Source organism: Gorilla gorilla, chromosome 3, assembly GCF_029281585.2.
Source record: "Gorilla gorilla gorilla isolate KB3781 chromosome 3, NHGRI_mGorGor1-v2.1_pri, whole genome shotgun sequence".
NCBI lineage: Eukaryota > Metazoa > Chordata > Mammalia > Primates > Hominidae > Gorilla > Gorilla gorilla.
The window spans coordinates 141,785,217-141,798,382 of NC_073227.2; the positions used below are offsets into that span (position 1 = coordinate 141,785,217).

The window sequence follows — 13,166 nt, forward strand, 5'->3', positions numbered from 1 at the left end:
GAGACCCCTTCGATCTTTCCTACATTTAGGAAAAATCATATACTATGAAGGAAATTCAGTCTATGGTTTGCATTTCTTACTGCCCAAAAGACCAAATGTAAATTCAGTTCTCAACTAACACCACTGTCAATTATTAGCTTAAAAACAGAGATCATTGTTAAATAAATTTAATAATAAATCTAAACACATATGTACACATAATTCAGGGGGACAGAAATGTTTATTTTTCATTAATCTTTTGAATACAATCATCATAATTTTACAGGTTTAGTTTAGTTGTGAACTTGACTAATAACATTTCCAAGAGTTCACAATTTCAAGGCTAAGCTTCTGATTAAAGTATCATGGTTACAAATGTAATATAAATGGAGTTTTTAAAAAAGGCTAAAAGCACTCTAGCCTCTTAAAATATATATATAAATGGAAAATGGCCAGGCATTAAACTTAGTAACATTAAGTACACTTTAGTACTACAGCAGTCAAAGAGATCTCCACTAGAGATCAGAAGGAAGCACCACTATTTTCTTCTATGACGTGTATGTGTTGGTCGTGAGCATGCTAGTATGAATAAGGCAATGTGTCAAGCACTGGCATACAAATGCAGCTAAAGGTGCTGAAGGAAGGCAGTGGGGCGGTGCAGGCACACAGCAGGGAGCTCTTCCCCATGACACGTTAGTCATCTTCTCCACAGAGCAGCAGAAGAGCTTTCTTATAGTCCCCAGATGTATCTCCCTGAAACCAAATGTATTCCATTAACCTCCATGACTCACAGAAGCCATAGAAAATTTTAAAACTAAATAACTGGCAACAAATTTTATTCATAAGACTCTTCTCCCAAGTGGGTAATCTCTGTGACTTTCACATCAGGAATGTTATGCAGGGAGTTTCCTACCAATGTAACCTCAGACACTCAGTATTCCCTCTGGTAACACAAAGAACCGGGCAACTTTAACAACTATAGTCAAATCAAGCCTTCTAGACAGAATAGTTTCTATCACTTGGTATATATCAGCTAACACAGGCAGTGCTGGGGCTGCAGGGCTGTCATGGCTCTCCCTCCGAGACAGAAGGACAGGACATGCTTTGCATCTGCTTGTCTCACATGCAGACATGCATGATAAATTAATGTTTCAAGCTAAAAGTGCATGGGTAAACTCTCTAGTGTCCTTTGGGCCAGCCAAATCACAAACATGCTAAACTAAAAGCTTCTGCTCAATTGAAATCTTGCTTTTGCACATGGTCCACATTAACCTTTATTGGAAAAAAAAAAAAAAGTCAAAAGACTTTAAGCTAAATGTAATTATAGGCCACAGAGCACCTTGTTTTAAAAAGAACAAAAATGATACTAATACCTAGGGGCTCTTTACTCCCAATATGACCTGGTTGGCTCTTTCCTGAATTAGAAACCAGCATCAGAGATAAGGTGATAACAGACGATAAAGAAAGGAAAAGCTGATATGAAATAAAAGAAGGACTAATAAAGACAGCTGGAACTGATAAAAGACAGAAAGAACACATTATTGTCACAGGCAAGGGGTTTGGTTTGTTGAGTCATCTGTTACCACTACTAAATAATGCTTCTGAGTTCACCAAGAGCCTCAGCCACATCAACACCCATGCTTTCACTTGGGAGCCATCATCACTACTTCAGGAAACATTATGCTAAGCTTTTTAACTCATTGCTCTAATCGTGTCACTAAAATTTTAAACTTAACACAAGAATCAGGTTCTCTTATCCTTGTCTTTCATGCAACATACCAGTCTGCTTTGGATTCCCAAACATAATTTAAAGAAAGGTTCTACTACCTTAATCATGGAATAAAGAGAGGTGGCAAAATTCTTCCTAAACTCCTTCCTGATGTTAAACAGATCAATCTCACTCCTGGAAACCATGACTCTGATGAGGGTATGATCATCTGTCCCAGCTCCCTTTAAAAAAAAAAAAAAGAGAGAGGCAAAATGCTTAAAAACTTCAAACATAGGATCAAATGCTCCCGGGTGCGGGTGAATCAATAAGGCATAACAATTTAGTAGAACTGGGTTGAATGTTATAAGGGAAAAATTCCCAAGGTCTATCATCTAAAACATAAACAAAAATGAAGAATAATAATTAGAAAGAGAAATGTATTAGATGGAAGGTTCATGGTCTCCACTTACCTTCATAGCATAATAGAGGGTCTCTGCAAGGTAGGCAGGTATACTTCGAATAGATTTCACTAAGAAAATAAACAATACAATGGTCAAATGCTATTTTGATATGTAAAGGATTAAGTAATTAAAAATCAAGTGCTGCTTCCTGCTTATAAATCTACTTCTATAAAAACACAAAAGTACCAGAGGCTAAAGAGTTGTAAGCTAATCTGATTTCCTCACTCACCAAGTATTTTCTTAGACACTGGCTTGGGTTTTCCTTGGAGTTCTGAGGTCTGCATAGAAAGGCATGGAGAATAAGGGCACAGGTTTTTCTATGCCCCTTGGTTCTGTGAAGACTTTTTGGATACTGCAGTTTGGGCAGCCTGGATTGTTATCATAATACCACAACATTCTTCATCACCAATAAATTATACAAATCCCTTGGAAGTTTTCATTCCAAGACATTCAAGCAAATAATACAAGATTACTATATTATCTAATTTTTTTAAACTCTTGGGTGATCTTCCTATACTCTCTACATATTCTTTAATATCAATGATTCACGCAGAGCAGCATGAGATTTATCCATTTCAGTACAAAAACAGATAAATCAATATCAGAAAGGATCTCTTCTCTGAACATGTACATGTTGAATGTAGGTTGGGGCTGCTCAGACCTCAGTCTGCTTAGCTTCAGAAAATCTATCATGAAAATTCCTTAATATACAAAAATAATCCTTGCATGTGGAGATTTCTTAATTCTCCCTTTTCTAAGTCTTAAGAAAAACAGCCACCAGTAACTGAAAATGTCTTAATTTGTATGCGTATTCTAATTATGAAGGACCTGTCTAAAAGTTTTCTGGTAAAAGTACATTAACTGTGTACTCAAGTGAAAGGCTACTTTTAGAGTTGGTTCATGCACATCTTTAGCTTAGTCTCCTGAAGACAGAGAGCACAAAAGTGTGAGCTCAAGGCCAAATACTTGGAACAAACAGCAGACAGAGGCTCACTGCAGACCCATATGAACAAAACGACCACAGGAGACTCACAAACTAGATTCTCCCTAGCTTTGGAGTACATAATACTGCAATCAACTGCACAGATTCAGTTCTCCAATTTTGCCAGATTATTCTGAATATTTAATTAAAATAAAACTAAATTATTTAATTTGAAAACAATCATCATCACATCTTCTATTACATCAAAGATATTCTTCTTTTCTAAACCAGATGACAATTTCCTAGTCTGCCTCAAAGCTGAGAGAACAGTATTCAAAAAAATTCTAAAATTCCACAGGTATCAGAAATAATGTTTACAAGCCTCTAAGATAATGTCCACGACATTTCAGGTTTATCAATAAATAATATTTTTAATGCAGCTTCAAAATGATTTTTAAACAATTATCTTAGTATTTCCATAGGATTTAGATGAACTAACCAGACAATCCTGTATTTCCAACATCAAAATAAATTTCTGAATTGGAAATTTGGGAGTTTGCTTCCCCTAAATATCATATCAAGCTCTTCCTTTCACACCTAGGTTGTTATTTTCAGATGCAGCCTCAATTGAATAAAATGCTTTAGCTCTTACCACCAAAAATATCAATACATTGTAAATCACCTACCAACAGCAAGGAGTAGTTGCTCTAAGTTGCCAGAAGTCTCGCGGTCAATGGTTTCCTCAATTTGAAATCCTGATATAGTCATGTACTTGTCAAACACTAGAAAAAATAAAAATGATTCCCTAATCATATAAGGATCACTCTTTCCAGAAAGATGGTATTTACTTTGATTAGGTAGTGTCTTACTGAACACAAATCTCCCCTTCTTCCTTGCTGACAGAACCTTGTGCTCAAAGCCTCAATGTGCCAAGCCCTAAGCAATGGATTGTAAATATACTTTGTTCACTGATTGCCAACCCCCTTACTAGTGATAGCCAATGAGACCTAAAGGTAAATCTACTGGAGGGGATGCTGAGAAATCTCCTCACTTACAAAAAGTGATACACAGATATGACTAGTTTACCCTTTTCTTTCCTTCCTGCTGTGAAATGGTTAAGTTTGGAGCTAGAGCAGACATCTTATGATAATGAAGAAATGAATACGAGAAAGAAAACCAAAACACTAGGGATAATGGAGCAAAAAGAAAAACCAGAAATATCTCAGGTCCTGCCAAATCAACCATGGAATCCCACCTCTGGAAAAAAAGCCCAATTTTTAAAGCCACTATTAGGGTTCTCTGTCACTTGCACTAAATTCATTCCCAACTGATACCACAAGTGCTGATGACTATCCAGAGATAAGGTCCTGGGTACCAACCTCTAGGAGGAAATACGTGTACTGAGCCACTATTCAGTGATGTGTGACTATGAGAGGAACAATCTAGAGATCTGACCTCCCTTGCCATCCTCCAATAGTGAAGGGTAGACTCAGGATCTCTAGTTTGTAAAAGCTACAACAGCAGTAAAAACAATGTTGAGATTTCTCCAGGTCACCAAAAGGAAGAAATACAAAAACTGATTCATTCTCTAAGTCCCTGCTATGTAGCAGGTATTCTGTCACACTGGCTCATGCACTTTCCAAATTTACCAATGTATCTGCCCCATACAGATTTTTTTCACTCACCCTTTCTCAAATGAGACACACTTCGTGTTCCAAAGATGGTGATAAACTTTTCTTCATCTGTCCCCCATTTAAGTTCTCCAGCCTGAAATAAAGCCTGCAAAAATTTCAAACTCAATTAATAAATTGTTCCTCCATCTCATTTCCAGGTTCTTAAACACACTTGTTTTTTACTTCTTGAATTTTAACTCACTTGATTCATCATCTTGTATTAATAGTTTTCATTTCTAATGTGTCCTACTCTGAAACTCAGCTCACTGAGTTTGGAGCAACTTTGGAGCTTGCCACTGAACTGTGCCACAGAAGATTCATGGATCCAAGCAACAAAGCACGGCAATGGTGCAAGGTTACATGTTCCCAAAATGTCTGCCATAACCTCCAATCTTTCAGAAGCAACAGTATGGGTCAGGAGAAAGTTATGACTACCTCACTGTTGATACATCCATTTATAGACTGGGAAAGGATTTAACTGGAAGCTAAGTTGTCTGCCTTTTCTGTTTTGCTTGTTCTATAGCTGTTCAATAGCACATGAGTAAGAGTACACTTCATATTTTCTCTTTACAACTGAGATTTAACCAAGGCTAGCTATAAAATGTTTTCATATTTCCAAAGATCACAATAAATTTTTAAAAGGTTGTGGGTATAGCACAGTGCCTGGCATATAGAAGCACTCAATAAACAGTGGTTGAATAGTTTGAGTGCCCATACTTCCTTTTTGACATGGGGAAAAAATATGCTTTCTTGTGCACATATAACTGCCTAAAAAAATAAGCTTATATACAAACATCAACGTTAACTCTGAATCCACTTATTGACGTGAGAATAATTTATTAAAACCGAAAGAATCAACCTTTACAATGACTGTACTATCCTTTTATTCATTTCAAACTAAGTCTACATATTAAAGCAAGATGAATGCAATTTGCTGAGGCTGCTACTTGCAGTTGGCCTTATACCCACAAGCAGCAATCCAAATAAAGACAGGAAGTGATAATAACAGGCTTGAATATAGAAGTTTTGATCACAGTATATTTAAAAATGTAGATTATGGTGGTAAAGATCTACTTTTTATTATATTTCTGGAGAATAAGAAAAAAATGAGACTCATGTATCTTTATGCTCAATTTTAAAATTAATTATTTTAATGATAAAAATGAATAATATCAATTCTGGCCATGTGAACATGCTCTTAAAACCTGAAAAGACAGTAACTCTGAAAGTCATGCATGTATCTAAACTTCAGAACTATATCATGATGACACAGACCTTTCTTAAAATAACTTTTAAAATCTAATTAGAAAAACAATGCAAGTTCATGGAGAAATTTTATAAAACTAAGAAAGAACAAAAATAAGAAAACAGAAGTTGCAGGCTAGTCATAGTGGCTCATGCCTGTAATCCCAGCATTTTGGGACGCTGAGGCAGGTGGATCGCTTGAGCCCAGGAGTTCAAGACCAGCCTGGGCAACCTGTCAAAACCTGTCTCTACTAAAAATATAAAACTTATCTAGGCACGGTGGCAGATGCCTGTAATCCCAGCTACCCGGGAGGCTGTGGCAAGAGAATTGTTTGAACCCAGGAGGCAGAGGTTGCAGTGAGCCTAGATCATGGCACTGCACTCCAGCCTGGGCACGAAGGAAAGGAAAGGGGAAGAGGGAGGGGAGGGGAGGGAGAGGGGAGGGGAGGGAGAGAGGACAGGAAGGAGAAGGGAGGGGAAGGAAAGGGGAGGGGAAGGAAATGGGAGGGGAAGGAAAGGGGAAGGAAAGAAAAGGAAAAAGGAGAAAGGGGAAAGAGAAAGGAAAGAAAAGAAAAGTTGCTATTAATATCAATTTCCTGAGGGTGCTAGTTACTACTTCTGGTATGTTTCTACATGTAGATAAAATATACAAATACATTAACACCTAAATGGGTAAGGGACTCATCTTGTACAATATCACAGACATTGATGCACACACTTCTTATCATCTGTTTTAAATGTCTAGAAATGTTCTCTAGTAGGTACAGGAGTTAAGCCTGTTATATGGGAATAATTGGTGAGATGTCAGTTATTTTTACCACAATGTTTTAATTTTCTTGGGAGAATTATGTTTGGGATCAATATCTACTGTAAAACTATTATTAAGTAATCATATGCAATAATAATGATGGCTTCTTCATGTAAAACAATGATATTTAACAGTTTTGTTTTAATCTAAGTATCCTTTCTCCTAAATGAGGATGCCCAATATTCATGGATCCATCTGGATGAGGGACCCTTACACCCCTTCCCTAAGCTTTACGGTTCAGCCTGAGCACAGTTTCATAAGCCCTGGTTCAGTGCAAAGGATGAGTCTTTGGAGCCAAAACAGATGTGGTCTATCTGCAAGATCTCAGATGAACTACTTAATCTCCTCTTCAGCCTCAGTGTATATAGTCATTACCGGAGATTATATAACTAAGATAATGCACTGAACAGTGTCAGGTAATCAGTAGCAAGTGCCCAGTAGAAGTAAAAAGTGCCTGATTACTTCTCCTTCTCCCTCTTTCCTCTAAGAGTTCAACTCTCCCTCCAGAGAAAGAATAAAACAAGGATTTACTGGGGAAGAAGGTAAATCTGTTTTAATGCATTAAAAATATTAAATCAATTTAACACATTAAAAATGTTAAAAAGTGGATTATCTACAAAACGTTCAGTTCCCAAGTGAATGACTCACTATGGCTTATCAAACCTCTCAAATAATAGAAATCTTAGTGCCAGGTATCAGTAGAGACAAAAATGCAAAAGCTTATAAAAGGGCCCTTTAGCTGTCTCAGCTTACTCTCAATTAAGAAATCTCAAATTCTCACTAGTGATAACAGTCCAGCTGCCCTTGCTACGAGGTACAAGTTGGTGTGTTCCTTTTTATAATGCCAAAAGATTATTTGTTTTCAACAGGTTTATTAATAATAATACATTTGAAAGAATCAAAAATAATAGCCAGTGTAACATGTTCTGTATTGCTCCTAGTCACTGGAAGGCTAAGAAAAGCTTGGATTCCATTCAAGGGATATTTTAAAGTAACTCCATAAAGCAGTTTTCACATGTACAGTCTCACATGTACTCTCAGGGTTCTGAATGGTTATATCCACTGCATGACATGTAAGTGTCACCTATACAGCCTCAGTAATCAAAGGACCAAGAATGCAGGCATTACCTGAGAGCATGTTCAAAATCCAGACTCCCAGCCCCTGCCCAAACCCATAGAATCAGAATCTGCAATTAAAGGTCCCCAGGTGCGCCACATGCCCATGAAAGTTTGAGCAGCAGTGCTATCCAGTAAGTGCTCCAAGGACAGAAATCAATGAAAACAAGGTTAAAATGTACTGTTTTCCCCTCAGGAGCCTCGTGCTGCAGCAATGCTCTCATTACATCACCAACTATGCTGGGAAATCTGCCCTCTGCCTGTGAATGCAGACCTCACTGCAGACATCTGAGAGGACTAGAGTTGGGTTCTTACACTGTGACCCTGAAAAGCTCCCCAGAACTCCTATCCTACTCTTGACAGTAGGAATGAGAGAATCAGCACTATCTCCTAGCAAAGCCACAACCAATGCTTGGAAAGCAGTAAGATCACCTCAGTACTGAACAAAGCCCCTAACAGGAGTACAACTCTGTAGGGTTGCTCTAGCCCTCCTCCCGAAAGAAGGTGGAATTAAGCTAGATCTATGCTTGAGTTGATATTTAATAAGCCCTTTAATGATAGAGAAAATCAGAGAAGGCACTAATACTCAAGAACACTGAATATCTTACAGTGAAATATTCTTATAGTGAAATATTAATATTCAATAACACTGACTATCTTCTAGTGAAAGAGAAAGAGCTTTGGAGTCAGACAGGCCTCGTTAGGAATTCCAACTCCACTGCTCTTCAGTGGAAGCCATGGGTTTGTTTCTTTATCCATAAAAGGGAAATTGCCCCTTTCTGGTAGAGTTATGTGCTCATTCATTCATCAGTTATTTACTGAGCACCTACTCTATGCCAGAAGCTGAGGATACAATTGAACTGACAGCTCAGGGGGCCCAGGAAGGCAGTGAAGTAAATACGTGGCTTTCAGAGAACGTGGCAAGAACTGTGACAGGAAGCCTGGGGGGGGGGGGGGGGGCTATGGTTTTTTTCCCTGTGAGGGGCACCTAACTCTAAAGTATCTAAGCTGAAGACTGACTCCTGAAGAGGACTCAGGTGAAGCGGGGTGGGAGGGGCAAGAGGGCAGAGAGAGCATGTGAGAGAGGCTGGAGGCATAAGTAAACAAGACACAGATAACAAAGGGGCTTGTAACCCATTCAGGAACCCGGACTTTATCCTGAGGACAATGGAACCACCAGAGTCTGAAGGGGCTGGACACAATTGGCTTGCATTTTCTAAGACAGAGTGAAGCAAGAGTCAAATACTGCACAGAGAGCCCTCAGTAAACATTCAGCTCTTTTTTTCTGTCCAGCTAGACAGAGATGACAGCATTCTGAAACCATTATAAAATCAACCTACCCAAAAGAATAACCGCTCTCCTCTTTCCTGTTAGCAAAGTGAGATCGCATATCCATGGGTTGTTCCACTGGAGGAATGAATATGGCTCTTCCTTTTTCAGTGATACATGACAAACAACCAAGAATTGTATATTCTCTTAATTGAAACATGTGACCAGAAAGAGGTCTATGATTGGTGGTTCTAGGAACCCAAGTAATTCCTTTATTACCAATTTCCAGTTTTCAGCTCTCATGTTTCAAATTTCCTTTCCTATATTTTAATAACTGTTTTATTAATCAGACTGAGACTTTATAGGGGTTTAAAAGTCACTTAAGAGGAAATTTTCATTTGGAGTCACTAAAAAGCAGCTGACAGAAGACCAATCCTACTTAAAATTCTGTCGAAGGAAATGCAGAGAAATTTCCTAATACCAAAATAACTTGTCATCTCTTATGTAATTAAACACCACTTACTGTTAAATACTTTATTCTTTCTTCTTTATCTTCTCCTGCTAAGAGACCCACTGCATAATTGGCAGTGGAAGTAATAACACCTGTTTTTTGGTAAAATTCTCTATTTTGTGAATGTTCAATAATCACAAAAAAAAAACATGTCTAGTTGGAACTCACTATATAATTTCTTTTATTTCGTTTCAGCTTTAAGGTAAAATATTTTGCTGACCAGGTCAGAATAAGAAAAAGCTACTTATGTAGGTCTTATGCTATGTAAATAACCCATTAACAAGATTATCACTAGAAGCTATTACAACATACATTGTGATTTTTCATTACCATGAATTATTTCTTCATTTCTACAGCATAATAAAGTCATCATATCCTGGTGTCACTCACCTGAGCATCTTGTTCAACTTGAGCTTCATCAATTCCAGCATCAGGGTCTCTGTTAGCCTATGAGAGGTAATATGTCACATTATTGAACTATAGAGCATTCTCATTCAAAAGGAAAAATGGTTCCACCTGATGGTTATTCAATAACACTCTTTCTGTACGAATAATATGCTTTTATTAAGATTAATCCTGCACTATTTCACATTATCATCACCCAGCACTGTCCAAAACCAATAATGACCCCACTGATTTTAAATTCTATGAAAGAACAAGATACTGCTATCATTCTATGAAAGGAACAAGATACTACTATCTAAAACAAATGTATGAGTTAGCTGTTAAGAATTTAGACCAGATATTCTGAAACACAAACAAGCACAGGCAACATACAGCCAGAATCATCGCAGTAAGAATCAGCAAGTACCACAAATTATTAAAAGAATTTTAAGTGACCTTACTTAACTAGATTCAGCCCAGTCCAACTTCAGGCTTTTTAATCAAACTGTAATTAATCTCCACGCAATACCTGAAGGAGAACCACCAACATCCGCTGGTAGTACCCTGAAGTGTCCCCCACCACGTCATCTTCCAGGCTTGAGCCATATTCTGCAACAAAATAATTTCATACTTATTTACATCTTCTTTCAACTAGAAAAATAATCTTGTCCCATTAATCAAATGAAAGCGATGTAAAAGAAGAAATAATTATATTTGGTTAACATAAATTCCCTCTATTCCATCTCTGAATGCTCTAAGCAAATGCTTTCAGTGAGTGGTTGGACAAAAATGAATTAAAGTCTCCCGAAGGCACTCAATTCAAACTTAAATCAAGACTCAGCCATTTAGAAATTCTCTCGACCAATGTAGTCATTAATCTATAGATACATGATGGTACTGGAAAGTCTCCAAAACACAATCAATCATAAGCTTAAACTCTGTTTTGCTTTCTTTCAAATCTTTTATATGGTTAGCTTCCAAATGTCTTCTATCTCTAATATTCTGAGATTTATTTCTTTGGGCATAGCCATCACTCCCCCTAATAAGGTATTTTTCCTCTGCAGAAATAAAGTTAATTCTTGAGAGACAGCAATGATATTTTAAAGTAGGCCCCCCTCCCACCTCTATTTCCAGCTGCTCAATGTAAGCCCATATAAAAGGGGAGAATTGAGATCTACAAGAGTCTACAAGTCTTTCTCACTACTCTCAAACAGTTGCTATTAAACGAAAGGAGGCCTTACTCTAAGGTATTTAAATATTTAATTATTATGCGAAAGCAAACGAACTTTAAAAGCCTGAAACTTCTATTTTAAAAGGCCCAGAAGAGTTACGTGTTTATTTCAACAAGTTACCCAAATACAAAACCTTGTAGGAATCTTTAATTCTTTCTTCTACACCAACACCTGTAAATATTAACCATTAAATCCTATCACATGTTTCTCCTGTCCCTGATTTATCCTCCTCACACCTCTCACTAACCTAGGTTGGGCCACAGTTCCTAAATACCTAGCTTACCTCTCACACACATAACTATCCAATTAACCCCTCAATTCAAATCTCCTTCCTCCCTCAATTGTTCCTTCAGCACTCCACTGCTCATTCAGGAATTTACAGTGCCTGTGAATTAAGTCCAAATTCCTAATCCAGTCATGCAAAACCATCTATATCTGAGCCTAACCTCGCTTGTTCCATTTACCTCCCACAATGGACATGCACACATCCTCCACAGCAGCCAGGCCCTCTCCGTCTCTCAATATACTCTCCACAGTCCAGTCTCCATGCCATTAAAGACAGGCAGTACCTCACTCAAAAATATCTTTTCTACCTACTCAAAATGCACCTAGTCTTTTTTCCCCAGCTTTATTGAGTTATGATGGACAAATAAAAATTGTATATATTTAAGGTATACACCATGATGTTTTCATATATGTGTACGTTGTGAAATGATTACCACAATCAAGCTAATCAGCATATCCTTCACTTCATATAGTCTATATTTTTGTGTGTGGTGAGGACATTTAAAATATACTCTATTCACAAATTTCAAGCATATAATAGTTATACTTTCACTATAGTCACCACGCTGTACATGAGATCCCCAGAACTTATTCATCCTGCCTAACTAAAATCGTGTATGCTTTGACCAATATTTCACCAGTCCCTTCTCCCATTCACCCCACCCCTACACCCTAGCAAACACTGTTTTACTATCTGTTTCTATGAGTTCAATTTTTTTAGATTCAACATAAGAAGTGAGATCATGCATAGCTTATGCCTTGTGCCTAGCTTATTTCACTTTGCATTATGTCCTCCACGTTTATCCATGATGTTGAAATGACAGGATTTCCCCTCTTTAAGACTGAATAGTACTCCTGTGTGTGTGTGTCTGTGTTTGTGTGTGTGTGTACATATTCTTTATCTATTCATCTGTCAATGGACACTTTGTAAACCCACCTAGTCTTGAAACTCTGCTGCATGTGTGATTTGTACCATGAAGCCTCCCTAACATCCAAAGCTATGATGACCTCTCTCTTCTGAATGCATTATTGCATTTAACATTATTGGTATTTTACTTTAGTTTGAATTTTATTATCCTTTAAATATTGCAGTCATTCTGTCATGTCACCCACTGAGGAGACTGCAGGCAAACTGCTTGAGGACAGGAGCTGTGTTATGCACACCTTTTGTCACTCATGACAGCCTGTTAACACACTGCCAGACACATAGCCAGTGCTCAATTACACGGCTGAGTAGGACAGACCACACAGTTATTACCCCCTTTGAGCACACCATTTGTAATCCAGTAGCACAAAGGCTCTCATCAACGTCAACATCCCCAGAAAGAGATCTTTGAATAGTACATCAAATAAAGTTCAAAGTTGAGATACATGTATCACTTCTGCCTTAGCAGTTGGGAACTTACTGCCTATAAAAAGAGAAGCAGGAAAGAGAGATTCAGCCCTTTAGAAAGGTAATTATACAGTTGCTCTAAACAATTTTTTGCTGTTTTGACTTGCTGTTTTGACTTGCTGGGTTAACAAAGCCATTTCTAAGATTAACAAACTAATGGCAAGATACAGCCCCTAGCAA

General features: G+C 37.7%; 1 protein-coding gene across 2 annotated transcripts in view; it reads right to left on the reverse strand.

Annotated features, from left to right (window-relative positions):
- Window positions 1-201: 201 nt before the first annotated feature.
- The window catches only part of ANXA5 (annexin A5), a 28,891-nt gene continuing 15,926 nt past the window's right edge, over window positions 202-13,166 (reverse strand). The window contains exons 7-13 of one of the 2 annotated variants that reach the window (XM_004040341.5): window positions 10,606-10,685; window positions 10,083-10,139; window positions 4,756-4,849; window positions 3,757-3,852; window positions 2,158-2,216; window positions 1,807-1,929; window positions 202-732 (exon numbers count right to left, since the gene is read on the reverse strand). In XM_004040341.5, the coding sequence (XP_004040389.1) occupies window positions 673-732; window positions 1,807-1,929; window positions 2,158-2,216; window positions 3,757-3,852; window positions 4,756-4,849; window positions 10,083-10,139; window positions 10,606-10,685 (569 nt within the window). In that variant the 3' untranslated portion in view covers window positions 202-672. Of the gene's footprint in view, window positions 1,930-2,157; window positions 2,217-3,756; window positions 3,853-4,755; window positions 4,850-10,082; window positions 10,140-10,605; window positions 10,686-13,166 lie in introns of both variants that reach the window. The other variant, XM_055385851.2, reaches the window with a different exon arrangement.